General features: G+C 39.2%; 1 protein-coding gene across 3 annotated transcripts; it reads left to right on the forward strand.

The window, feature by feature from the left end:
• Positions 1-1,845: 1,845 nt before the first annotated feature.
• LOC102061284 (receptor-interacting serine/threonine-protein kinase 2) lies at positions 1,846-15,868 on the forward strand. 3 transcript variants are annotated; one of them, XM_074551006.1, is made up of 12 exons: positions 1,850-2,156; positions 4,362-4,523; positions 5,370-5,523; positions 5,723-5,878; positions 6,019-6,167; positions 7,535-7,584; positions 8,657-8,818; positions 9,152-9,237; positions 10,667-10,735; positions 11,019-11,178; positions 11,973-12,116; positions 13,384-15,868. In XM_074551006.1, exons 2-12 carry the CDS (start codon positions 4,372-4,374, stop codon positions 13,686-13,688), a joined length of 1,587 nt encoding a protein of 528 aa, XP_074407107.1. In that variant the 5' UTR covers positions 1,850-2,156; positions 4,362-4,371; the 3' UTR covers positions 13,689-15,868. The 3 variants fall into 3 exon arrangements, with proteins under 3 accessions (XP_074407108.1, XP_074407107.1, XP_026651519.2); XM_026795718.2 differs by having other exon boundaries at positions 1,853-2,156; positions 4,358-4,523; XM_074551007.1 differs by lacking the exon at positions 4,362-4,523 and having other exon boundaries at positions 1,846-2,156.
• Positions 15,869-24,945: the final 9,077 nt, after the last annotated feature.

The following is a 24,945-nucleotide window of genomic DNA, read 5'->3' on the forward strand; positions in this document are numbered from 1 at the left end:
TGATGTCTAATTAGCTCAGACCTGCACCGCAAACTGGCCTGTAAATTTCTTTTTTCTTCATATATGGATTAAAATTAAGCTTTCTGGTTTTATACTAAGGGGGTTTTTTTAAGCTGAAAACAATAGACAAAAGGAGTAAACAAATGTGGGATTGTTCCAGTACTCTGTTTCTCCATCACATGATATTCTAAAAATACAGAAGTACCTAAAACTACTTTAGGTGTCAAAGAATTTCTGTAAAATTAAGTCTTGCAAATTTATCTACAATGGTCCTCTGAAGAACTTTCTTTAATTAGCTGTATGGATTTTGAAGAGTTTGTGATTCTCCTGCAGCACTGAGCCAGATAGGCCAACACCTTATGAAGAGGAAAAGATTTTCAATGTACTTTCCACAGAAGTATCGAATATGGACAAAAATTAACGTGGTGTTGATAAATCAAAGCCAAGGGGAGGAGGATCCTGTGGTGCCAGCAACACAGCCTGACATGCTTCCAGCCTTCTCTAGGATTTTTACAGGCCACTTTTCTCACCTCTGCTGCTTCTGCCCCCTCATGCTACATCTCCCTTCAGGAGGGGTGTGCTGGGCAGAGCAAGCTGGAGCTGGGCAGAGTTTCACTGTCAGCAGAAGGACACTCTGAACTTCCCCCTCTTGGTGTGCTTCCTCTCAGCCACACAGCCCTGGCCACATGATTTGATGCCATTAGGGACTTTCCTGTGATCACAGGAGGATGAGCTAACTGCTCCCTGGGAGAGAGGGGAACTTGGGATTTGATCCAAAACCAACACAAGTCTGTGGACACAATCTCATTGACTGACACTGCTTTTAAATCAGACTCTATAAATAGAGAAATTTGCATGAAATGTGACCAGCTGAAACAATTGCTCTCTCTCCAAGTTTCCACCTTGTATGCCGCAGAACCATCACCCTTCAGTGGGAATGTGTGCTCTAGGGGCCTAGCAGGAACACAGTTAGGCCCTCTAAGGTTTTGACAAAATTAAAAGTGCACAGAGCTTTTGTCATTTTCTAGCTCAGCCTCCTGCTAAAGGCAGGACTGCTGGCAGTGCTGGCTCAGCTCAGCCATGGGTTTGGGTTTTGTTTAGCTAAGCCTACAGGAGCTTTAAAGGATGAAGGCTCTGAAACCTGAGTGGCCCATAAAGAACTGCATTACTCACCTGGTGATTTTTTTTTTTCCTAGCATCTGGCTTGAAGCTCTGAAGTTAAGACACCTGCCTATGCCACTGGTGGTTATCTGCCACTATGGAGAAGAGTTTGTCCTCATGTCCTTCAAAGCTGGCTTTGAAGTAGCTTTGGGACTGATACCTCCTCAGCAAGGCTCTGAGCCTCTGTGGTGAGGAATGTGCCCCATCCTGGTGGCTGTGCATTGTGTCCTCTCCAGTTTGTCAACATTTTCTTTGAACTGAGGGCCCTAAAGCTGATTCCAGTATTTCAGCAGCAGCCTCACCATTTCTGGGCACTGAGGCACCATGACTTATCTCACTTTCCTGACTGTATTTAATGCAGCCCAGCATGTAATTTTCTCCTTTTGCAATAAGAGCACACTCCTGGCTCATGACCATCTTGACTTTCACCCTAACCCCTACATCCTCTTTGGGAGGGCTGTTTGTCAGCCCATTGAACCTGGCTTCTGTGTAACACAACATCACCCTGTGCCTGCCCACCCTCCTACCAGAAACCCAGCATTTATTTCCTGTTTTAAGAGCAACTTGGCTCAAAAAGTTTACAGGGTTTTTAACTCGTGCTGTCAGCTTGACCCACTGCAGAGATCAGTATCAGCTGCACAGTCTGAGCACAGCTCCACATAATACTGTACCTGGGCTGTATTCAATATGATATTATTGTTATACCTTCTATACACTGCTATATACCTTTCCCTCTTGGTATTCTTTGATGTGGAAGAAGCCGCTGTCCAACCTCTGTTTCTGTAATCGCTCTTATCTGCAGTCACTAAGGAGTTACAGTTTGTGTATCCGACCAGGAAATGTGAAGTGTTTGCAGGCAGCCAATAAAGCAGAGATCAACAGCCCAGCTGACTCACCGGCAGGAAATCCCGAGCTGCTTTTGAATGCCGGCTCGCACTTGGTGTCACAGCAGTTTCACTCCATCATTCAGTAGTTTTATGTTAGTATTTCCAGAGGTAAGTTGATTTTTATTTCCAGTTTTTTGCCTTGAGACACCTGTATATTAATGTATTTTCTCTCATAGTAAGGAAATGTCTTTGCTATGAATTAACTTTGAAAAATTACCTTATAATTAGAAACTTGAAATAAATGGCTTTATAGCAGTCTTCTTCATGCCTCCACCTGCACAGCTGGGCAAGGATGGCAAAGTTATCTGAGACTTTCAGTGTCTTACTAAAAAATAATGCAAGCTGTTTCCTTGCATAGGTGACCTCTGGAATATTGATTTTGGGGGTTGATAATGAGATTTTTAATAGATATGGGAGAAAAAGCATTCAAAATAGCAGAATTATTCAAAGAATGTCTTGGTACCTTGCAGTACAAAGATGTAGAGACACAGGGAGAATGGTGCTTAGCGTGTCATGACATGGTTTGTAACAATAAAGATTGAAGTGGTTTCTGTTTTGACTTTAAAAAAATCACCAGTTTTATTAGATTTTGCAAATCCAAAATAGGAGCTGATGATTAGCTTTAATTTTTGTCTAATAAGCCAGTTAGCAAGAGTTTTAAAAATGTTTATATTATTACTTGATTCCATTTTAAATAAAAATAAATACTTTCAGGAATGGCTTAGGTAGTAAAACCATTATTTGGTCTTCCTTGCACTATGGTTGGAGTTGAGTAAATGTTTTTGGCTATTTAAATTATTATTTATTGCTGTATAGAATAAAAATGAAGCATAATTTTGCTTCTGCCAGCATTATAACCTCCTTTACATTCAGAATTGGTAGATTTGTGTGGTCTGTTTGCAACTTTAAGGAATAAATGCCTCATTTAGAAAATTATCTTCCTTCAGAGGAACCTTTTCAAATTTTATGAAATTGTTAACCTGTCAGTCTTATCTCTTAAGGACACTTCAGAGAAGCACCTAAGGCAGTTATTGCTTTCAAACTACAATAATCTAACAAAAAAGCAAAAAGTTCAACTGTGCTTTCCTACCAGAATCAAATATTGTTAAAGCTCAACTGGTAAATGAGCTGCTGCTTTTTGCATTTTGATTGTGGTTAGAGGCAAAACTGGGCTTATATTGTGAATGTGTCTGCAGGACAAGACTGAGATAAACCAACAATAAAATGCTCAGGAACTAGAAGATCACAGGCAAATTTATCTTCATTATTTTGTTTCTATTTTACTTGTGGAGAAAGAGTTATCTGGGCTTTGAGCCCTTCTGCATCCCAGCAGAAAGGCTCTTTTTGTAGCGCACACCTCAAAGGACACAATTCTCATTCAAGAATCCTTCACAGTCAATTCAGTTCCCTCACTGTTCCCTTTTCTAGCCCTGGTCTACTGGACCCCAAAGAGAATATTGCAGCTTCAGGAGTTCTGACTCACTGACCACTGGTCTGCAGTGATCCTTACCAGTGCCAGCTGGTTTATGCCGTCTGTTATCTCAGATTGCCTGCTTTCCTCCTTTACCCCTCACTTTTTGGCTACCTCCAGTCTAATGGAGCTTCACAGATGTAATTAGAAGGGTTACTCATGCAGTAACACAGTGTGGCTTTGCAGAAGGTGTCTCTAATCTGATGCCATGCAAAGGGTCTGAGAAGCGCAGCTGGCCCTGGAGAGGTCCTGCACAGACACTGCACTGCCCACAAAAAAAAAAAAAAATTACTGGGTACAAAGACACAACTCCATTTAGCAGAATTCTGACAGCTCACAACAGCAGGAAATGTTCCTTTTTCTTTGCTTTTGCATTTACATATGATGTACTAAAGATGATATGCAAGAATGGTGCAGAACATGCTGACATCAGTTGTTGAATAATTGCCTTTTTTATGAGAAGCGGAGAAATTATTTGCCTGATATGCAACTGTAAGATGCTAGTTTGTTGTCTACATAATTCAGTATCAAGTTAAAATCACATTTCATATTATAAGTACTGGTCTACTATTTTAAAGGCATCAGATAGAAATAATGATGAGCAAATAATTAGCACCTTGCATCTTCAGATGGCAAATTATGATCCAGACACTCCTTTGCAATTAGTGCATTTTTTCCTCTCTTTGTAAGGAAAGTCTGACACAGAGTGGTGAAAGGAAGGCTGTTGGATTTGTTATTTGGGAAGTAAGGGGTGATGCAACTTCACTGTGCTTTGGTAATTGTGACCAAAAAAAACTTCTTAAAACTTTTTTCTTTTCTGCCACATTTTTCCCCCAAGCCAGCCATCAAGAAATGGCCAATTCATTACCTGTGGTGGCCCAGGAAGATTTGGAAAGCTTTACCTTGATCAGGACAGGCTCAGGCTTTGCACTCAAATCCTTTCATATTTCCTGGAACACTCCCATCTCTGTGAAGCTGCTGAGCAGCCAGGACACCACAGGCAGGTATGGCTCTTATCTGTCCAACCCACCAGGCAGGTGGGCAGCACACACCTGCAGGGCTGGCGCCACAACACATCCTGGCATATCCAGCATCACCTATCCCTGAGCGCATCCCCATCCCTAGAAATCCTCACCAGCCAAGAGGCAACTTGGAGGCAATTTCACTGAGAAACAAGCTGTATGGTTTTTTACAATTTTTAATGAAGTAGAGCTTAATCCTGAAGTCAATAATTAATCTACTGGAACAATGTCTACAAACCTGGAGCAGTAATGCCAGTATGCTAAGGTGTTGTTTTTCTAGAGGTCCCTGAAGAGACCTCAGTTGAATTTCATCTAAATCAGCATGCACAGATGAGAGCAGGGGAAATGGGAGGAGGGAAGAATAGCCAGGGTTACACAACAGTGAGATGTGCATGGAAACACATCATCTCCTTGCAGAAGGGGATGTCACTAATAGCAAAAGAATACAAGTTATTTGGAACAGTAAAGGTAAATCTTTCTTTTATTCCTAGCATTTCATATACTCCAGCTTTCTCCTCCTTCACACTTCAATCCTGCTTTAAGCTGGCTCTTATGTTCATATTAAAGCATCCAGAGGTCTTTCATTCTATATTAAAAAAAACACACTACATTATGACTGCTTCACATTCTTACAATTGTTTGGAAGATTATATGATATTGGGTTTATTGGTAAAAGAATACCAATTTAAAAAAAACTAAAAAAGAAAAAAATATGTTTGAGCTTGTGCTCAACCATAGGGCTCTCTCTCATTTCCACATCCTACACTCTCATCTCCTGCTGAAGTTCCTTTCAGTCTAACCTGCCTCTGACTTGATTTGTTTTTACAGGGAGTGGAAGTTGCTACTTCAGGACATAGCAAGTGTCAGACACTATGAGTCTGAACATCTCCTGCCTTTCCTTGGGATTTACCAGTGCCATGGACTTGTGGGGATAGTGACTGAATGGATGAACAATGGATCCCTCCAATCCCTCATCCATGAGGTAGATAAAAGATGTCATAGAGGTGATAAAATTAATTACAAGATCAAAGAACAATCAGCATGTAAATTATGGACAGTAGTCACAATCTGTTCTTCAGTTTCTGCATTGTGTTTCTGTATGGTGGCTCTGTTTGTTGTCAAAAGAAAATGGGAATAGCAACAACTTCACAGTACCAAGCCCTGTATTTTGTATTACTTAGCATCAGCTGTACCCAGAGGTTCCCTTTCCCTTACTCATAAGGATCCTGTCAGATGTGGCTGAAGGGCTGCAGCATCTTCACAGCCTGGAACCTGCTCTCTGCCACTGCAGCCTCAAACCTTCCAATGTGCTTTTGGATGTGCACTACAGAGCCAAGGTAGGAGCTTCTACTTTTAGTCCACTACCATAAAATCCAGTGATTATCCTATTGTTGCATATCTTGATGTCAACAGTCAACATTTGATATCAAGACTTGTTTTATTGTTACTAAAATTACTTTTGCTCTCATTTCCGTAGATATCAGATTATGGCCTAAGCAACTGGAGGAAACAGCAGCTGAGGTCAGACCTGCAGAACTGCCAGCAGAGAAACTGCCAGGATTTAGTGTATCTTCCTCCTGAAATACTTGAAGGAGGCCTCCCTTCCCAGGAAGGTGACATTTACAGGTGAATGGAGTCTCTAAGGCCACGTCATACCCAGTCCATGCTGCACTCTACAATGCTGCAAAACTCTTCAAAGACATGACAGTAAAAATGCCAGACATACATAATGCAGTAGGATAGTATGGCATGAAGCCAATTACAGCAGTGAATTAGATTCTAAATTCCCATATTTGGTGAATCAGATATCAAGGTTAACAACTGTTCCCAAAGTCAGTCATATAAATATTTATGTAATGGACCTAAATGTTTTAAAAGTGCAAAGCTGCCAAAACTTTCAGATATATTTAAAAGCCTCACAGCTGCCTCACATAGTTTATAAGTGTGAACTGTTGCTGGCCTTAGTTTCAGAAAGAATTGTTTGTGCCTAGATCAGGCCCAGGTAAAGATAAGACCTTTCCCTCTATAGTGTCCCATTTAAGATGCTGAGATGTGACTCAGATGCATGAGATTTGTGTGCATCTAAACAGTAATGCAACAGAAAAAGCAAAAATTTGTGTCATACATGAAATACAAATTACATTTAAGTTACATGTATGTCTTGTTACATGTCTTGTTACATGTATATACATTACATGAATACTTTCCAGATTTTTATGTGAAAGTAAGGCAAAAGAGGAGGCTCTTTTAACTACTGCAATCACTACAAGATTGTAGTTTACAAGCAAGATATATAAATAAACAGATATGTTTATCCTAGAACTGCCTCTTCCCCTTTTGGTTGCTTTGCTTCTGACTTACCTGTAGACTGTTTTTTCTCATTCAGCAGCCTCCTCTTTTCTGCCTCTGATTTTTGATCTTTTTGTTAAATCACTGTATTTTGTAGCATCTGAGTTGTGGGTTATATGTATAGATCTATGATCCCACTGCAATTACTCCTAGGATGTTGGAAATGTAAAAAGGTATTAGGAGCCCCATCAAAATTTGTTGAAGAAAATAGAAACATAGTGCATCAGAATCAAGTTTTTGTACATTAACTGATGTGTTTGTTGGTACCTGCTGAAAAGTCCAGTTGATATTGAAATTACCTGAGAACAAACCAATAATGATAGAGAAAGGAGAAGAGAAGCTTCCAAAATTCAAAAGATCAAATGGAGATAAGGCATGTATCTCCATTTTGTAATGTAATGTAATTCTAATTGAACCCATATTTAAGCAATAAAAATCCCTTAACTTGATGATTTTATAAGAACAACTCAATTGAGAACTGAAAAAAGGTCTCATTGAATTAGAAAAGACTTGGATAGACTTTGTCTTGAAAAACTCCTTTCTCTTAAAGCAATAAACTTGCTTTTGAAACTGAGAATGTAGATACAGATTGCAAACTAATGAATGGTCTTTCACCGTTTTGCTGGTTTTGGGTTTTTTTTCAGTTTTGGAATCCTGTGTTGGGAGAGCCTCAGCAGACAGAAACCCTTTGAAGGTAGTTATTTTTCATGTCAGACTTTGTGCTGTCCACAAAGTCCCTTATTGTAGTGAAATTTTGATAAAAACACTATCTTTTCAGATGTCCCTTTGCCTTCTCTTACTGTTACAGCACAAAGCTTCACATTAGAGGATGTAAATTTTACAATTCCTCACTAAATTCTGTATGTTTCCAAAGAAGCTGCCCTTTCTGAAGGGAAAAGGCAGAGCTTCTTCCCGCACTAGTATCATCAATCTGTGCTTGCTGAAGCACTGCCACTGAGTTGGGTTTTCCATGGATCAGTGAGAAGGAATATCGCTTCATACTTGTCAGCTGGAATTTTAAAATCAGTGACAAGTTGCTAATTGAATGAGCATAATACTCATTTTTACAGTTGCCGTGAGTTTCAAATACCAATCCAGAAATGTCAGTTCATGATGAATTATCTCAAGGAAGCAGGGAATCTTACTTTCTTAGATGAAAGTGTGAGCAGTTTTAAAGAACTTAGTTTGCAAAGCATCATATAATAATTGTCACTGTCTAGGATCAATCCTTGTTTCATGGAAGTGGAGATCAGTAAGGGCTTCTTTGCTATGGGCTTCATTCTTCATGGCAAAACTGATTGAAGGACCCCTGCATTTTACTGAGGACCTTCAAAAAATACTGCATGGAATAACATCTAAATACCCATACAGCTTATGGCTGCCATCTTGAGGCTGCTCAAAGTAGATTTCTTTTTTTAACAGTTATTTTGCTCTGTTCTTGTAATGCAAGTGTAAGACCTTATATAAAACTCTGCTTACAATAATAGCATGTATTCCTGAGGAATCTGTGCATGTAGTTTACAGTACAAGTTTACATAACCATTTGTGACTCAATATTGGACAGAGTTCTTCATCCTGAAAGATGAAGTCCTGTTGCAATAAGCAGCTATAGCTAATGTTAAAGGCTAGCATATCTACTTCCAAGAGCATAAATATATTTTTCCTTTTAAAAAAACAGTCTTTGTTTTAAAATACACAATATATTGAATGTCATTTTAAGAGGTCTTTAATATTTTTTGGCAGTGATATTTTCATTTACATTGCAGGTCAAGGAACCCTGCTTGATGTTTTGAGAGGAATCTGCAGCAGTTTGCGGCCAGCCATTTCAGAAAAGTTCATACCAAGCAATTTGCCTGAGAGGAACAGACTGCTGCACCTCATTGCTCTGTGCTGGCATCAAGAACCAGATTATAGACCACACACTGCAGGTAACATTCAGGATTTCCTTCTGTACAAGATCTGTAATGGAGAGAGTCTTTATAGGAACATTGCTTTAGCACTCCGAACAACTGAAGTGGAAATGGTCTTTAGATCATCTTTGATGTTTCCTCTAACTGAAGCTTCCTACCAGAAATTGACTTATTTTTCTCCAACATTTTGTTTACTATAAAGTATGAGGTGGAAGTTGTATTAAACTAATTTCCTCTATTTCATCCATTTTCTCAATATAATATTAAAGTTAGTTGCAATATGATGATGCCTAAATGTATACATGCTTTCATACACAATGTGGTATTTAAAATGCTTTATTACCCCTGCAGAATGTGTACACCTTCTAAATGGAGTTTTGACTAGTATAAATAAGGAGGCAATTTCTGCAGCAATCTACAATTTGATGGATGCAAAGGTCAGTGCAGAATTTCTTGTTCTCCTACAACATTATTCATTCAATTGCAATCTTTCTGACCCAAAACCAGTGAAGGTTTTGTCTTGATTGTTTTATTGGTCATGCCAGAGAGCTGGAGAGTTCCCTTTGGCACTTCAGGTTCATTCAGAAATTGTAGAATATATATTGTGAGGTTCTCTGGAATATTAGTCAATTGCTACCTGCTATTTGAAAAATACAATTCTTTCTTGTCACCACCTGGAGTCAGACTGGCAAACCCATGTGAGTGAGAGCAAACATCAGCCCAGTACTGCAGATTAGGACTAGAACCAAGGACAGTTTTTTTCTACTACTGGTTAGAAAGCATTTAGTTCAAAACCTGAACAGCATTGGTACCTGGAGCAATATCAGTAACAGCACTGCTCTGCACCCTTCACTGCTTCTAAACTGCCAGGCTTTCAGGCCCTGCTCATCCCAGGGTCTCAGGGCTCTCTAATTCCACAGGAGGGGAAGGGGAACAACCAAGGACTGAGGGATGGAGGTAACTCCACATCTGCCATGGCAGCTCTGGCACAAATGGGACTGCCACGAGCAGAGCTGCATCCTAGTTGGTTTCACTGGGGGAAAACACTGACATGTTTTGGCTCTTGGACAAGGATTCTGCTGGAGTTACACAACCCATGCTGTGTTGATGGTTTCGTTGCTGAGTGTTGTGGATGTTGATGCATGCAGGACTATTTCTATATGTTGCAATCACGTTCTGGGCTTATAGAACAGCCTTGATCAATGTTTTAAAGGTGGCATAGTTAGAGTCAAAGTAATTCTTACCACTGTTGAAGTTTATTTAAGATTGTACCGCCAAATACTCCATGATTTAATGCTTCAATCTCCCTTGAGCAAGGTTTTATTTTTGTTAGATTGTGAAGATTTATTTTATTAGTGATCATCATTTATTGTTCAAACAACTGAACTGATAAGTCCAAAATTACTCTGAAAATGATATTGAAGTTTCTGGGAAATTGATTCACAACTGTTGAAGTATAAAATCTAAAAACATAGTTTAGCAGTTCTGCTGTGGATGTACAAATTGGAAAAAAAGTTTCAAGTATTGACACATCCTTACTGCAGACAGTTTGGCACACTGAACACAGGATGGCCATGCTGTTTGGCTACTTAAAGACAAACGTGCTCTAGCTAGCCCAGTCTGTCTCAATACAAGCTTATGATTCAACACTGGGTTTTAAATAAATGTGAAACACTGGAAAGAGTAACAGGGCAGAATTTTGTCAGATTCCATGGCTGTTCACTCTGTCCTGTCCATTGAGTGTACCTAGCAGTACAACACATGTTGCCAGTAGAAGTTATGTTGCTATGAACTGTTGCTCCTGAGAGCTGTGGATGGCACAAACCACATCCACTCCCTGCAGTTACTGTGGCTTTCTTCTTCCAGGAGAGAGCGCTGAACGCATGCAAAGGCTCCGAGACCTTCACCCTGCAGAGAGGCACCTGCAATTCACAGGTCAGTTTGGGGCACAGGAGGCTCCAGACTATTTCATCAGCTGCTCATTCCTCCTGACAGCCCTGACACTGTGCAATGCACTTGGGCAAAATGTTCCTGGCCAGGATAACTCCATCCAACAAACCCCAGTGCTTTACCTTGTTCCAGGCAGCTCACTCTGACATTGCTCTTGCAGAAACAACCTCCTCCTCTTAGGGTTTGTTTTGAACCTCTCCTGTTTAGAAAAGGTTTTGGAACAAAAGTTGCCAAGAAGATAACTCTTCTCTATTTTGATCTCTTTTAGATCATCTGTCCACAAAAAGGCAATCGCTTAATCAGCAAGAAAATTCCTCTTGCAGTGCCAAGCTTATCAACTGTTCTACCTGATAGCAGTGCAAATACAGCAGGAAGAGATAATATTGAGATTGGTGTGTCAAGTACTACCCCACAGAATGCAACCAAAGGTCACTGTCTTGAATTATATTCAGCTCCAGCTGTTACAAGAAAAAGACAAATATTACTAGTATATAGAAATTTTTCATGTAAAATTGTCACTTCTTAGAGCTGTGCTCTCTACTGGTATCATCTGAAGCATGAATTCACTGCAAGAAACCAGAGACACCACAAAACTTTCCGCTTAGATGTATAGAACGAAAAAACAAAACCAAACAAAACCAAAAAAGTACTAATTTTTTTTTTGACTACTGAGTGAATCAGGCTGCTTTGTGCCACCAGCTTTGTGGGGTTTTTTTGTAATCTGCTAAGAAATGTAGATACCTTTAAAATCTTTATCTTATCCGGAGATATTTTTAAAAAGGCAATGTTGCCAGGAACATATGAATAATTCCTGATAATCACTGTTCCAATATGGGTAATTTTATTTACCTTTCCAATGTGGATTTGTCCTGTTTAAATTTGTGTCAAGAACAGACAGCCTGTATTTCTCATGGCCTCAGGTACAAAAACTGAGACATCAGAAGTCAATTCACCCATAGCAACATCTGCATTTCCAAGCACTTCAGTTGTGATCAATAGCCATCAGACTTATGGACAGAATAAAATGTTCCACAACTTCAATAACAAGTGCCTACAGACAGAAAAGCCAGATGTGTGTAGTAATAAATGCCATTTTTTTTATAATGATGTATTAACAAGAGCCAGTTCCTGTGTCCTGCAGTGGCTGATATATGTGTAATTTCTTGTTGTTCAATTCAAAGGTCTAATCATGCTCATCTTCACCTTTTTCTACATCACCCAGGCTCTGAGAGAAGAAAACCAAGCTCCTTTTGCACAAATCCTTCATCTGGCTCAACTGCAGGCAAAGAGAGCAGTCAGCATAAATCCCCAGCAGTGGCTCTTCAGCACAGACCACAACCAATGCACCTGGGACAAGCAGTGACAGGTAAGGCACCATTGCCACTTTGAGCTGGCAGTACTCACCTTGGCCACACCTCAGTGTTTAAATTGTTTAAAATTTGGAGGAAACATTGGAGAAACATTTTCAGGTATTCAGGGTAATAACTGATTCTAACTTGATACAAATGTCTCTCTATTTGTGTATAGCTGCTCCTCTTTTCTCAGAAGTTCAGGCACTGACCACTGAGAACATTGGTTTGTTTTATTTTAGGACAACAGTGAGGCTGAGAATGGTTCTGAAAAGACCATGATAAAAATACAAAAAACACAGCACACATTAATGTGAAATACATTAGATGTTTAGGTCTGGAATATTCTTTTGCAATCATAAGCTGTGTATTGCCTACCTCTGCAAAAGTAGCTATTGACTACAGAAACAGGTGATAGGGGACCCTTCATCCCCTGACATCATCTCAGGTCTTCCTCCAGAACAGAGGCAGATTCTTTGCCTGTGGGTGAAGCTTTGTGAGGTTTTTATGCTAACTTTTTGCAAACTGGCCTAAAACAATTCTCAACTTAGCTGGCTGTCCTTCTCCATGGCAATTTAGTGATTACATAATTTCTGGATAAATCAACAGACTAGACCATGCAGGAAAAGTTCATCACAGAACTCTCCTGCCAACACTCAGAAATCAGAATGACAGAAGCATGCTCTCCAAAGCAACACAACTTTTGGTTATTAAGTTTCTCTTGGTGTATGGTATTTACTGTACACTAAAAACCCGAATTTCAGCACTAGGTATTCTAATCACCCCATGAAAAGAGGCAGAACCCAAAGCTCTCAGGCATTTTATCAAGAGTCTTGCTTTTCACATTAGTTTGGCTTTGATCTATATTCATTTTCCTAGTTTCACATTACATGTTTGAAACTCTCCTGCTACCTTGAAGTACCTGGTACCTGTCCTTCCACCTTTATAGGAGAAAGTTTTCTCATCTGTGTCCAGCCAAGGTGCTTTGCATAAAGTTAAATACAGATGAATAGGGCATGACTTGAAAATCTTCTCCCCTCACACAATCTGAGCACCCAGAGGTTTAGAAACACTTTTTTGCTGTAATCTGGTCTTCCTGAGTTTCAAACGTGAGATGAAAATACTTTTGGACTAGTTGCAAACATAGACTGCAAACAAACTAACTCCTCCTCCTTCCTTCCTCGGCTGAGTTTGTATTTCTGGTGTCAATGCTATCACTTGCTAACAATTTCTGCATGAAAAAACCACTTGGTTTATCTCATTTTGTTTTCCTTTTCACTCAAGGTCCTTGCAGCAAAGGCAGCTGCTGTCAAATCCTGGCCTGCCAGAGGCAGAGCATCCTGAGCTGCATGACCGAAGGGCTGCTGAACCACGCGCTGGACGCGCTGCGCTCACAGCAGGCCCTGTCCCGCGGGGACTACGAGAGCATCAGTGCCCAGCCCACGGTGACCGCGCGCGCCCGCGCCCTGCTAGACACCTGCCTGTGCCTCGGCGAGAGGGCAGCACAGGCTGCACTCTCTGCACTGGCAGCGAACAGATCCAGTCCTCTGGGACAAGTCATTCACGCCCAGGCTGTCCTGCCAAGGTAAACAGGCTGTTGTTGTGACTGGGTTTTTCTTCGTGGTCTGCTGTAGGCATCTGAGCTCTAGGAATTTGTGATGGCAAAGATTCATGTTGGTGTCTCACAACCCATGGACCAAAGGCAATTCTTCCTACAGCTCATTATTTGAGTACTGTAGTGGAAAAAGCTAACTGGATTAAAAGGTCGAGTCAACTGCTGCCAACAGAAATTGCCAAGAGTGGTATAACAAATGCTGATTTGGACCTCAGAGATGGGAAAAGTGCAATATGTGCCAGAGCAAACAGAGTTCAAGTGAGATGGCACCTTATTTCCTTGATTTTTTTCTTTAGAAGGGAAGAAAATGAAACATGAATTTTTGGAGGTCACAGTATGGAAGAATGATTATTTATAAATACTTCCAAATAAAGATAATGAATAACAGAATACTGGATGAGGAGAAAAAAATTGACTGCCTTTCACTGCACTCATATCTGAGCCAGCTGTTACAGTGAAAGGCTTCAGAGAATCAAGAAATATTTCTTCAGTAGAGCCTTAAGTAAGACTTGGAAGTTTTATATTATGCATATAAATGACTTAATTTTCCTCACAAATGGTCATATGAAAATGTAGCAGTATTTACATATGTACTTCAGAGATGTGGGACTTGGAGTACTCATTAAATGGAGAAATGTTAACACTTTACATCCCTGTATCTCTCTAATCATGTCTGCAGCACAAATGTAAAATTAAACCAGGCAGAAGAGGTGCCTGGTTTAATCAAAAGCTGATCATTTTGAATGGTTGTTCTGCTGAACTGTTGTCATGGTTGTGCTCTAATGGAGATAGCCTGGGAACACTGGGAGGTTTTGTAGCTCTGGCCCCCATGGTCACAGATGCTTTGGAATGTCCTGCTGCTGCTGCCTGAACTCATCCTCAGGTCATGGACCCTTTGACTTGAGTTCACATGGAGTTCCAGTCTGTCCAGAAACATTGCTGTTATCAGAATGTTCCCAGGCACAGCGGAGGAAGATGATAAGTGGTACAGCAGGCAGTGAAAACAACAGCCCAGCTACTAACAAGCACCAGACTCATGGACAGAAGGCAAACAAGTCCCATGGCAAGCACAGGAGTCTGTCAACAGATCAACAGCAACAGCAGCTACAAATGTGATCCAGCACATTCCAGTAAAATCTGTTGTTACCTTGAACCCCTCAAGCTCACACTGGATGTTGAAAAGAACATTTGTCCCAACAGACACCTATGCCACACAACAGTAAAGTGAGAAAACGTGTTCGTTGAGAGCCAGACAATTTATCAGGTAAAGCAAAAGCTGCACACAAGCAAAGGAAAATGTGGAATTAATTCACCACTTGCCAAGGGCAGGCAGGTGTCCAGCCATCTCCAGGAAAGCAGGGCTCCATCCCATGTAATGGTTACTTAAGAAGACAAATGCCATCACTCCAAACATCCTCCCCATCCTCCTCCCCTAGCTGAGCTTGATGCCACAAGGTCTGGAGCATCCCTTTGGCCAGCTGTGGTCAGTTGTACCAGCTCATCCTCCCCCAGCCCCTTGTGCAACCCCAGCCTCCTCCCTGGTGGGGTGAGGGGCAGAAAGGCCTTGGCTCTGTGTGAGCTCTGCCCAGCAATAACAAAACATCCCTGAATTGTCAACACTGTTTTCAGTACAAATTCAAAATACAGCCCCATACTAGCTCCTATGGAGAAAATTAACTCCATCCCAGCAAAAACCAGCATTTGAAAGAGAAATAATAAGATTACTTTCTTTATAATGAAAATAATGATATATTTTTAAAGGCCCAGTGAGGTCTCTTCAAGCTTCATGGCACCAGATTAACATGAGAACTTGTTATACCATCTACAGGTATTTAAAATACAAAACCACGTTATTTGTTTCCCTATGTTGCTTTTGTTCTCTCTGCAGTTTCAAATTTCTCATTGAATTCAGTCATTTGGCTGATTGCAAATGCAGTAATGATGTGTGGTCTGGGCACAGTTAACAAATAAGGCATGTTACATCAAAGTTTCCAGCTATGATGCTGCTGCAACCATAAACTTTTTATTTTTTCACATAACTTCATTGAACTTTGAGACTGCTTTTAATTGTAACAATATTTTAATTCAAGGCAATGTCTATCAGAATATGTTGACAATAGTTTTGCTTATTAAAGGAGCTAAATATCTTTTTCACTGTTGAATTTTTTTTCACTTTAAAATCTACACTTTAAATGGGAAATTTCAACAGTTTGCTAAAAAGGGATGTCTTGCTTGTGAGGAAAGGAACTGCTGTCATGGTGTTTTGCCTCTTTAGAAGGCATAAGATACTCAGTAAAACAGATAAACATTCACCTGCAGGAAATAGTTACAGACCTTTAAAAGAGAAACTAGCAATACTGTTGAAACTTAATAGCAGCTTACAAAATCATTCCATTTAGTTGTTCTGCTGGACACTTTACACTCCTGTGAAAGATATGCTGGCTGGCAGGCTATGCTGAATTTTTGTCATTGTGGTTTGGACACAGAAACGGTTTTGGCTCTTTTCTAGAAGCAGCTGCCTACTTGAGAATAAAATCTGATGCCAAACCTAAGCCCAGTCTTAACTGTTGATAGAAGAACTGGCATCAAAACAGTGGGAGCACAAGCTGTCTGCTTTTCCAGTGTGGTATTTTTCAAGGGATGGTACACATTTGTTGAAATGAAACTGTTGTTGATACAAAAAGGTTTGCTACCAAACTAAATGCAGTGACCTGAAACTAGCAGCATTTTTTCTCACCAAAAATACATACTCTTGCAAGGTCTGTAGTGTGAGCTGTTACAAATGTCTCATGTTGATCACTGCTATGAAATATCAAACTGCTGAAAGCTTATGGTGTTTTGTTCCTGCCCAAGCTTGTCCATTAGCTAAGATTTCTGTGGTCCTCACCTCTGTTTTCTCCAGTTACCTTGATATTATGAAACAATGTAGAATAAATGGCACTGAGCAGGAGTAAAGACAGAAAAATCAAACTGTTATTTGTGAGGAACAACTGGAGTTGCAGGAAGGAAATCTGAAACCTGGGTATCTCTAGAAAACAGCAAGGAGAATAATAAAACCAAGTCACTCCAGGACTGATAATATAAACTGATTAGTAAGACTCTGTTGCAGTTACTCAGAAAAGAATTAATAGTCATTAAAAATGACAAGCTGTACAAATTTTATGAAGCTATTTAGATTTATTAAAGGAATGGGGTATAGAGTAGGTAGATGTTTATTTTTCTGATGTATTGAAATGCAATTTTATTCTTGATTGCAACTGGTTGCAATCTTTTGGTAGCTATCTTTTGCTGATTTGCAAAAAGATGAGTGTCCCTTGCCCTTTGTCCTAACTATACCATACTTTTATCTGAGATGAGATAGTTTCTGCAGTGTAAGAATGTCTGCAATAGAATTTGTTTGAAGTTGATTTGTGGAAAATTAATCAGAGGTGCTGGAATGAAATGTTTAAGAGATTAGTCCTTCCAGTAGAGAGCAAGGCAAACAAAGCTATAAATACTACTCAAATGTTCTTACCAGTGCCTGTTAAAAACAGTTCCAGAGAACATCAGAGGAAGATAACAAGTGCATATTCATAAAATACTAATCTACAAAATTGTAAAAAATTAATTAATGGACTGCTAACATATACATAAGAATTTTACACCACATGAGTAGTCTAAAATGCACAAAACCTAAAGCACTAATGAAAACATGCTAAAACTCAAGGGTTCTTATTTTATTGTTTCAAGTCCGAGTTCTACATAACCTTGTAAAATTCTCATGCTTGCCCAGGCTTAGTCACTTGAGCACCAAATGTGAAGATTTTTATGGAAGGTTAAGTGCATAGATAAATACGTGTGGGCCTGGTATGTTAGGGAAGGACCCAAAGATCATCAAGACAGGCATAGGAAATTTAGATTTCTTTATTGCTATTTACTGATTTCAGAGCTATAGAGCTATTAACTATGCTCTCCTCCAGTAATACATATTGTCTCCAGGATCACTGGGGTCTTTTATGCCTCAGGAAATCTTGCCTTGGACTATATTCCCTTTCATTCTTTTCCTGCACACAGCCTTGCCTGGCCCTCCCCCGCTTTGCAAAATACTTTCCTGGTGCTCAAAAGGCCCTAGCACAGTTTGATTTTGTTCCTTTTCTAGAGAAGCAATTCCTTCATTGCCTGCCTGCAACTGCATTCCCTTAACTGAGCACATGGTTGACTTGACAGATGGTATGTCAGCTGAGTTAAACAAAACTCCTGGATTTTGAAGGTAAATCCACCATAAATTAAACTACCTGACAAGGTCTGAGAAGAACATATTTAGTGATTTCATTGGGCAACATTAAATTCAGCACAGCTGCAAGAACATATTAATTGCAAGCATTTTGCTTAACCCCAGCAAAAAGGTAGATCAGAAGCTTAGAGAGTATTTCCAGCTCTTGTGCTGATACAATTCGTGATCAGCATTTTATTTCCTGCCTTTATTTCTCTTTGCCAAGAATACATGCCACGTAATGTTATAGAAATCTGTAGCCTCAAACTGCCATTTCCCCTGGGCTTTAAGAATGACCTTTCTTCTTTCAGAGAAGACATGAATCAGTTAAAGAACTTCTGGACTCCTTCAACCAGGATGAATTAGATGGCAGTAATTTAGAATAAGAACTTAGCCCTTAAAATGTGGCAACATGCCAAAGTATCTCAACACCTATTGTTAGGGACAAGCTGATAAAATTGTGTGTGTTTGGTCTAGCAAACAGGAGATGAAGGGCACACAAAAGAGTCTGGAGCAGAGGCACTGAATATGCAGTGAGGAAAACCAGGGAAGGGTTTGTTCTTGTGGTTTGTCAATCTGGACTGGCTTTCAAGCAGGGGCTTAAAAAGGATTTAAAGGCCTTCATGAAGACAGGCTCCTTCCCCATACCCAGAGAAATTAGCAATATTCATGGAACTTTCTCTTACCTGATCAAGAGTTCTTTAGTTAACAAAATTAATGCAAACAGCAGAGATTTACTAAACCTTTCCCCTCAGCCTGTTCAGTTTACTTATGCAAGCTATAAACTTTTGAAGTGATTTAAGGGAAAAATTAACTTGTTTTTGCTTGGAGGTAAATAACATGGATATTTATAACTGCCTGTAACTCAATCACTATTCACTCCACTAACACCCACCTGTGAATGCATGAGTCTGTTATCAGGTCAGCTGTTGGGACAATGGAATAAAGATAACTTCAATTGAAGAGCCCTGGAGATTATTTCCACCCTTTACAGTGTTGTTATGAATTCTTAAAAGAAAAGAAGGCTCTTCTACATTTTTTGCTTTGCAGCAGATCATGGTTGGTCATCTTCTCTCAAATAAAATGAAAATGTTTCCATTTTTATTAAAATGCAATCATTATCCAGCAAGATTTCTGTCCTGTCCATTAAATGTTTGCTGAGAGAGCTACTTCACACTCATGTATTTTCTTCCCTCTTTTCACATGAAACCACAGGAACATTAAAAGAGAACTCCTTACAGAAACATTAAAAAAGAACCCGTTATGACACACAATATCAAAATGCAAACAAAGTAACAGAAAAAAAAATAGAAAATAGGTTGTTACTTGTGCTGAACGGGTATGAGCTCATAGGGAAATTTAGTTGTTTTTCTGATAGACTGCATGTCTTGGACAGGTTTTATTAAACACTGTATGAGACTAAAAGATTTACAGCCAAAGAAATATTTCAGCTCAGGGAGGCTTTCTGCAAAACAAGGCATTGCTCTGCTCTCCTCCCTTCTGCTCTGACTCCTGCAGAGCTGGTTCAAATGCAGTCTGGCAACTCTGGCTAAAACCTTTTCTCTCCACTGCAATCGATCATGTACTGGTATTCAAACCTGCAGATTTATTTGTTTACAGAAAACTCTCCCTTACCTAGAGAATTCATGACATGAACAAGAGAGGAGAGATTTGGATGCTGGTTTATATTATGTCTTTCAAAACTCAAGTTACATTTAAGTTTCTGTAGGATATATAATAGCATTTTAACTCCTCAGCTATTGCATTTTGATGTGTTTAGTAAGAATGTTTTCCTGTATTCCATTTACTAGCATATCAATATAGCAATTTAATGAATTCTTAAAATCAGAGAAGCATTTAGATTGAAAAGACCTTTAAGATCACTGAGTCTAAGTATAAACCTAACGCTGCCAAGTCCACTGCATTCTTAGGCGGTCTGAGAATATTTTGGTTTAAATCTTATGGTAACTGTCAGCTTCTTCACCCAAATTAGATCCCATCAATGAAAGCTGTCATTTCTTGTTCAATGTTCTTTATGTCCATCTTCAGTAGCAGCAGAAGGAGGACCCAGCCTGTGGCCTGGCCTCTCCTGCTTGTAACAGTGCCAAGAACTGTCCCAGTCACTGTGCACAGACACAGCTGCAGAAGGAAAGTGCACTCAGCATTTGAGCCTTCAAATATGCTTGGGCATGTAGACAGGATTATTCTTGTTTGTTTTTGCAGCTGGCTATTTAATCACAGGTGTTTTTCTTGGACAAAGGAAGCCTTTTTAAGGAACAAAATAAAAGGCAATTATCAGGATTTCACAGCTGTAATTTTACTGTATGCTATACATTGGTTTTAACTCCAACAGCATGCAGTGTAGCTGCCTCCCAATTGTTTCAGTACAACCACCTAATCCGAACCTTTGGGTTTTGTTTTAATGACACAGCCTCATGGTTATCTACAATGTATGTCATTCTAGCATAGAATAATACAAAATAACAATTTCCCCAATGATACAACACTTCAGCAATAAAATTTGTCCTTTGTAGTAAGGACAAATACAGAGTTGTTTATGGAGTGTGACACTGAGCACCCTACATGGCCAAGTGACCAATGTGCGGGGTGAGGACATTTGCAGGACTCCAGCCATAAGGTTTGTTTCAGGAGATGACACTGATGACACAACAAATAACTTGGCCATCTCCTATAGTTTCCACTTAAGCTGAGGTGTTCCACATTTTGCCACAGTAGTGACACTGAGGTAAAAATAACTCCCTGACCTCCAGAGTGTAATGTGACACATGAGGTTTAGTTTCCTTTATCCTCCTGCCAAAGCTCTAACAGTAAAGCCCAGTGTTTGCTCTCACTTCACTTAGTCTTCCAGACTCATGTAAAAGTAAAGACTAAAATTTCACCAATGTCACCAATAAGTGATCATGTGTCATTAAATCAACATTTCTGGTATTCAGAATGTTATAGCCTGTGGGATTTGGGATTTCAGCTGAGAAAAAAAAAGTACTAAAAAATCTAGCAGTAAACTTTAACAAAAGCCCTTTCTTCTGGAAGTAAAGTATACCTCTAAGTATCTGAAGCACAGCTTTCAGTGTTTTCAAAAGTTTGATTTATGGCACTTCACAGTATGTGACTGGGAATCTGAAAAGGCTTTTCATAGTTCTGGGGATCTTGCATAACTTGAGAAACTCTTGGTAGCTCTTAATTAGTCCACTATGATTTGCTCTGTGGGACACTGTACACACCAAGTAATCAAGAGCCAAGTGGGGAACAAAGGAGCAAAGTGCAAAACACTCACAAATAGCCTGCTGAGAAATCATTTCTGAAAAGTTAGCAAAGTCAACCAGAATTTTAATTTTAGGGCTGGATGCCTTCTAATAATAGCAAAGAATGGATTTGAAATTGGAAAAACTATGCTGGCAGACAAAAGATTAATAAACCCATTAATAGAGCTATCCTATTTACTGCAAAGGCAAATGGACTGGCAATAAATCCCTACTCTTAAAGGTTCTTTTAGCACTAAGATATTATACCTCTCAGTTCTTAAGGTGTACTTTTAAATAGTGAGACATTCTGAAAATCTTGCTCATGGAACATGGAGTTCTTTGGGCAAGAACTTGAGTGAAAACTTCAAAGGTGTTCTGATCTTATTTTGTGAAACAACATGGTTTTCTTTCTTTTACAAAGCTTGCTAATTAGAAATTATTTGTCACTCTTAGCACATGTACACACTAGACTGTTCCTCTTAGAGGCAAAATGTATGAGATCAACATGCATTGGCATGTTTGGTTAGCACACACTGTGCAGAAGAGAAAGGTCTTTGAGATTATTTTTTGGAAAACTACTTTTGGATCAAATACAACTACAGAATCCCCCAAAAATCTGAAAGTTTAGGGAATAAAGGCTGTCCTTACTTCTGTTTGTCCAATAACTGTTCCTACACTGTAAAGTATTGAGTTATTATAAGGTCTCTAAATAAAATAGCAAAGAACTTTTATTAAAGGTCCAAATTTATTTGTATTGTACAAACGTTTCAGGGTAATTCAGTAATTAAGAGAAAAGTAACAGGAGTGCACTACAAGCAAAGGTGGAAGAGTGGGATCAGCACTGATGGGCTTGTACTGTAATATTCTGCATTCAAAATGGCTCTGCTAAGGAACATCTGGTTGTATTTAAATGGCAAAGTTTGGACTCAGCATGACAACACAAACAAAATGATGACATTGGCTTCAGCCTCTAGTAACCAGCTGCTTGCAAACAGAGTGTCAATGCAACTACTGCTGAGTAGGATCAGAATCTCAGAATACTCCTGCTTTTAAACAGAGAGAGAGACAGGTACCACAAATATATCAACAAAGGACTGACAATAATACAGGGTAATCTACAACAGAGAGGAACTTTGCTGTTTTGAAGAAAGTCTGAGCAGTTGCATTCGAAGGCCAGAGTTACTTAACCCAACCCAACAGATGTCTTTAAACTGTCGCATCCAGAAGAAATTTATTTAAATGCTGTTGAACTTGGTTACAAACATTATAACTAAGGACTTCATATTCTTCAATCATAGTACCCACATGCTAATTTGGGACCTGAAACAAGAAAAAAAAAACTTATCCTTAAGATGATATTTTTTACAGCTACAAACCCTCCTTAGTTTGCTTTTATACATAATTACTTTTAACAGCCTTCAAATTAGACATAGACAAAGATCATAATCTTAAAAAATCCCTGCAGTGTTATAAGACTTGTGAAACAATGATTCTAACTCCCATGTCGTTTTCCAGGAAAACAAAGACTGTGATTCATTCATTCTCAATAGTAAATAGCCAGATGCTCATGAAGTAATTCAACATAGATAAAACAATTTGTATAATCAAATGGTAGGGTCTCAAAGCTGAATGATTTCATTGTCTAAAACATTAAACACAAACCATCTGTTTTAAAACAAGTATTATGTACAAGGGACTATTTTTTCCAAATAAACTCCCAAAATTGACTGGGAAAAATTTTATGTACTGCTCATTCCCCTTTTAATAGAGAAGATTAAGAGAAATGTAAAATTAAAATACAATGTTTGTGGCATTAATCAAAATAGTGATAAAAAACTCCCAGGGACCTTTGAAGTTTACCTGAAGATGGGCATATCTGTGCTGGTGGTTTTTTGCCCTCCTAACAAAGTTAACATTTGAAAACTCGTCCATGTTTTAGAAGACATCTATTCCCACTTCTGCATTGCAGCATGGACAGCACTGAACAAAACCAGCTTGCAATAATGTGCAACAAAGATATGTGCAAGCAAATAATAAACTTTGGTGAGAGTAGATAAGTCAGTGAAAAGAAAAAGGCACCTGAAAGGCAACAGAACCAGACAGGACAAATAAAATTGAGATGGGATGTCAAAGCTCATTTTACAATCTGTTTTTAAAACCTTTAGTATATAGAAGCTAAGTTTTCCATAAAAGAAGGACTAATGTTGGTCTTCAGAGTATTAAATGACTGCAGTTGGAAAAGACAGAGACACTCCACAGTTTCTGTTCCTTAAAGGGATATTTTCTACTACCTCCTCCTCTGCTCCTAGCTTATTCCATGTTTGTACTTCTGTGATTTTGATAGTAAAAAACCAACCTTCATAAAGGTATTGTTTTCTGCCAGCTTAGTGAGCAGAACTGCCTTGCAGAGGGGGCTGGGTAAGTGCCAGCACCAGTTAAATGCTGAAGGCTGGAGTAGGAGGAGACATGGAGCTAGGAACAGGGGAAGGTAAATATAGAAAGCTAAATTTAGACCTTCTCCTTTAATTGCATAGCACTTTGGTGCTTATAGTCACTCTCATCTGTACTGTGTCACACACTTACCCTGCTTAAACCACTTCCTGCAGAAATTTGTATGATAGAAAGATGAAGGTAAAAACAAAAGGCAAAGGATCAGTGAATTTGTTTTTGTAAACAAAGTCACTCAGCTTTAACCAAAGAAAAGAAACAGGTGCACTTATATTTGTTTTTGAACTGATTCTGTTTCCTGAAATACACAGTTGATACTGTTTGTTGTTTGAAATGATTAAGGTTGAAAAACTAACAAAAAGTAATGTTTGCTTTTAAGTGCTTATGAAAATTGTCATTTGCTGGGATCTGGCTAAACTTCCAGATTTACTGTCCTGAATAATTTCATGACCCCTGTGAATAACTCCTGTGTCAACAGAATGTACATTTCCAAACGAACATCAAAGTGGTCCCAGGACTCCCTCTGTATGGTAGAATTTCTAAAGGAACCAGCATAAGCCATCAAACACATGGATGGAAGCAATATTTCCATCATAAGCTGCAAGCTGCAATGAGTAGTGCTTACATTTACACAGCACCCCTTCAGTGCTGACCCTTAAGGAGCTCAGTGCACTCTCATTCCATTAATTAAGTGCATAAGCAACACATTCTTGGGGGACTTATGCTCTGAGGATATGCTTAAACAGCAGAATGACCTTGTGAACAAGCACAAAGCTGATGTATAAGGTTTCAAATTCATTCAGATTTAATAGCAATTTTTACCTTGGTTTTGTTTCATGTTCTAAACCCGTTTAATGAATATCGTGTGGATTTGGTTTCCAATAATCTGATGCTATTTCAATTTGGTTTGTTCAGGGGCATTTAATCAGTTTATTCTTCAAGCTTTTTGAGTTGAACTACATTTTTAAGATGTATCTAGTGGCAATATTAGTCAGACACAAAAAAGGAGATAGGGCAAACTCAGAGGCTTAACCAAACTCAGTCTGACTTTGTTCTCATTGCAGCAGGAGATAAGATCTTAAATTGATTAAACAGTATCAGATAAAACCCTAGTGGAAACAAAACCTTTTTTAGCTGTTTTTTGTCTGCTAGCACTTAGAGAATACACACTCCTGTATAAACACAACTTACCAGTGGCCATTTATGGAGCATCAGGGAAGAGCCACACAATTTATGTAATCTGTAACAAGAGAAGAAATAAAGGAGCC

The sequence above is a fragment of the Zonotrichia albicollis genome, chromosome 13, assembly GCF_047830755.1.
Source record: "Zonotrichia albicollis isolate bZonAlb1 chromosome 13, bZonAlb1.hap1, whole genome shotgun sequence".
Taxonomy (NCBI): Eukaryota; Metazoa; Chordata; class Aves; order Passeriformes; family Passerellidae; genus Zonotrichia; species Zonotrichia albicollis.

Excerpts from the sequence above, each read along its gene's own strand:
- LOC102061284 (XM_074551006.1), top strand. The coding sequence starts at position 4,372 with ATGGCCAATTCATTACCTGTGGTGGCCCAGGAAGATTTGGAAAGCTTT. Across the intron at positions 5,524-5,722 it reads TCCAATCCCTCATCCATGAG|CATCAGCTGTACCCAGAGGT; the intron begins GTAGATAAAAGA and ends TGTATTACTTAG. Across the intron at positions 7,585-8,656 it reads CAGACAGAAACCCTTTGAAG|GTCAAGGAACCCTGCTTGAT; the intron begins GTAGTTATTTTT and ends TTTACATTGCAG.